This window comes from Grammomys surdaster, unplaced genomic scaffold, assembly GCF_004785775.1.
Source record: "Grammomys surdaster isolate TR1022 unplaced genomic scaffold, NIH_TR_1.0 205, whole genome shotgun sequence".
NCBI classification, from domain to species: Eukaryota; Metazoa; Chordata; class Mammalia; order Rodentia; family Muridae; genus Grammomys; species Grammomys surdaster.
In genome coordinates, this window is record NW_021604650.1 from 351,671 (window position 1) to 355,385 (window position 3,715).

The window sequence follows — 3,715 nt, forward strand, 5'->3', positions numbered from 1 at the left end:
TTGGTTTGGTTTGGTTTGGTTTGGTTTGGTTTGGTTTGGTTTGGTTTTGTGACATGGTTTCTATGTGTAGCCCTGGCTGTTCTAGAACTTACTCTGTAGACCAGGCTCACCTCAAACTCAGAAATCTGCCTGCCTTTGACTCCCAAATGTTAGGATTAAAGGCATGTGTTACCACCTCCCAACCATTCGAGAATTTTTAGTACAGGTTAAAAATCACTAATATAACTTACAGAATTACAGGAAGATTCCTGGAAACAGGTTTGTTTAAGCTGAGACTGGATGATAGAAATCAGATGATGAAGAAGCTAGAGAGGAAGATGGGGCTGGCACAGTGGAGCTCATGCTGAATAAATTGAACAAATTTCACTGACAGACTGCTATTCTGATTTTCTTCTCTTCCAGTGGGACCTGGTGTGTGGATCTCAGGCACTGAATTCAGTGGCTAAATTTATATACCTGACTGGTATCCTTATAGGATATATCATGGGTGGCCATTTATCAGACAGGTAAGTGTCTGTGCTTTACAGCTCTCTCTATATATGAGGGTTTTCATCATCTAAATTGTTTATTCATTAAGAAGTAGTCATTGCAGATTGTATTTCCGTATGTGTACCTTTTAGCCTAGAGATCACTGAACATAAATGGAAATGTTAAGTATTTAAAAGTCCCTGTTCTGTGTTTTACATTTTTAAACTGTACTGTGGACATAGACATAGCTATTCAGGATGTGATTTAGAGAAGTGAAACTGCATGATATAGAAAGATAAGAAGTTCACTATGGGAATGAGACAAATGTGTTTTACCATATAGAATTAACCCTATTTGAATATTTTAGTGAAATACTTAGTGTGAAACATTATCACTCTTGATCTAGGACTCTAGGCCTCATGCTTGTCCTAACTACCTAACTAGTCATGGTGACAAGAGAATAGAAATAGTTTTAATTGCTCAAGCATGACAGTGGAATGTCCTTTGATACCTGTGGCATATGGGGCAAGGTGCAATGGGTGTTCTAGGAAGCCATGCCTCTTGTTTTTACTTTTTCTTCTGCCAAAGTAGGTTTTTTCTTTTAATTGAAAAGAATTTTTCATACACTATATTTTGATCATTTCACCCTCCCCTAATTTCTCCCAGATGTTCCTCAACTCCCTACCTGTCCACCTTTATGTTGTTCTTCTTAAAACAAACAAGAATAAAGAAGAAAAAAGAAACACGATCAAAACTCACAAAACACACCAAAAAAAAGTGGAAATAAAATAAACAAGCAAAAGACCAATGAGACCAAAAAGTTGCCCAAGCAAAGCAAAATGAAATCAAAAGTTGATTGGGGATTTTTTTTAATGCCATTGAGATCATTTTGTGTTAGCCAACTATTCATAGGCATGGAATCAACCCTGAAGTTCAGTTAATATACTCAGTGAGACTCCACTGGAGAAAACCTATTTTTCCCCTACCAGTGGGTATAAATTGCAGTTAGCATCTTGATTATTACCTCTCTTAGTACTTGAACCCTATCTGGGTTGAATTTATTCAGGTGTTGTGCATGCTGCCACAGTCTCTGTGAATTTATATGTACATCAATCCTGTTGTGTCTGGAAGACAGTTTACTTGAAGTCATCCTTCCCCTCAAGATCTTAGTCTTTCCCATCCCTTTCCATGTAGTTCCTTGATCCATAACGGTAGAAGTCTGATAAAAAAAAATCCCATTTAGGAAGGAGTGCTCCAAAGCCTCTCACTCTGCTTGTTGTCCAGTTCTAGGTCCCTGTATTAATTCCTATCTATTGTAAGAAGTAGCTTCTACGATGATGGCTGAGCAAGGTACTGATCTATGGGTTTTGCAATATGTCAGTAGGCATCATTTCATTGCTATGTTCCTTTTGTAGAAGAATAGTAGTAGGTAGTAGTAGGTATTCCCCTATGACCTACCTAGTGTCAGGTACTGGGCCACTTTAGTAGTCTTTAGATATGAATTCTGACTCATGGAGTAGGCCTTAAATCCAATCAGAAAGTAGCTGGTTACTCCCTTAATATTTGTGCCACTGTTGTACCAGCACACCTTGCAGGCAGATCCCTGTCAGGGATTACAGATTTGGAGCCAGGATTTATTGATTTACTTCTCTCCTTGGGTAGCATACAGAGAACCTTCTAATGCCCTGAATGCTAATTCTTAAGGATGAACCTTCTAGTTAGGCACCAGTTTGACTTCTCCATGTTCACTGATATTCGTAAGTGTGGTCTTCAGAGAGGAGATCTGAGGTTGTGAAGAGTAACTAATAATCTTGACAACACAGGATACCTCTCCTAGCCTGGACATGGACAAGATTGACAGACTGATAGCTCTTTCTTGATTCTTTCTCAATTCTGTGATGTTTGGGGCCTTCCATGAGGCCCCTTTGCTAACGACTCAACACAATGTAACCCATTCTTGGCAGTGGAGGTTTTCCTTGGTGGTCTGAGCTGTCTAGCTGGGGCACTGTCTCTCTATTATTTGATAACTCCATCTAGATTCCTTTCATATATGTATGTGTTTTAGGGAGCTTTTACAGTAGTAGGGTTACATATAATTTTTTAAATGTCCTTTAGTGTTGCTTCTCTTTCCTCATAGCCCCTCCCTTTACCTTTCTCTTTTATAACTTCTCCATTTAATCCTCTTATTATAATTTTTCCTTTGTCTCTCCATAACAGTATATCCTATTTCCCCTTCCTTGAACATGCTCTCTTCTTCCCTAGTCCTTACTATGTGCTCTGTGGTTATTGAAATTGTAGTAAGCATTTGGAAAGCTTAAAAACTAAGAACCACATTGTGGTGATTTGAATAAGAATGCCCCCATAGGCTCATAGATATGAATGCTTAGTCACCTTGTTGGAGTAGGTATGGCACTGTTGGAGGAAGGGTGCCACTGAAGCTGGGCTTTGAGGTTTCAAATGCTCAGGCCAGACCCCACTCTTCCTGCTTCCAGCCAAACCAGATATAGAATGTTCAGCTACCTCTCCAGTACCATGTCTGCCTGTGTGCTGCCATGCTTCCCACCATGATGATAATGGACTAAACCTCTGAACCTGTAAGTCAGTTTCAATGAGATGTTTTCCTTTATAAGAGTTATTATTATCATAGTGACTCTTCATAGCAACAGAACATTAACTAAGGCACACATTAAAAGAAAACATATATAGTATTTATCTCTTTAGGTCTTGGTTACTTTACTTTGGGTGATCTTTTTTCTAGCTCCATCCATTTACCTATGAATTTCATAATTTCATTTTTCTTAACAGCTAAATAATATTTCATCTCATAAATGTATCACATTATCTGTATCTATTCATCAGTTGATGAGCATCTACGCTGTGTCCAATTTTTGGCATTATGAATAGCAGCAATGAACATGGATAAGCAAGTATCTCTGTAGTAGGATATAGTCCTTTGGGTATAGCTATATCTTGTGGTAGATCTATTCCAAGCTTCCTGATGAGCCACCACACTGATTTCCAAAGCAGCTGTACATGCTTTTAGTTTCACTGGCAATGGCTGAGTGTTTCTCTCACTCCACATCCTCACCAGCATGAGCTGCCACTTGTTTTATCAATCTTAGCCATTCTGACTGGTATAAGATGACATTTCAAAGTAATTTTGATTTGCATTCCCCTGGTGGCTAAGGATGTTGAACAGTTTTGTTTTGTTTTGTTTTGTTTTGTTTTGTTTTGTTTTGTTTTGTTT

The 3,715-nt window shown here is 38.5% G+C and overlaps 1 protein-coding gene across 1 annotated transcript in view; it reads left to right on the top strand.

The window, feature by feature from the left end:
* LOC114624305 (solute carrier family 22 member 19) overlaps positions 1-3,715 on the top strand; it is a 47,865-nt gene that overhangs the window by 1,322 nt on the left and 42,828 nt on the right. Inside the window, exon 2 of the mRNA XM_028771219.1 lies at positions 403-506. Within this exon, the coding sequence (XP_028627052.1) occupies positions 403-506 (104 nt within the window). The remainder of the gene's footprint in view (positions 1-402; positions 507-3,715) is intronic.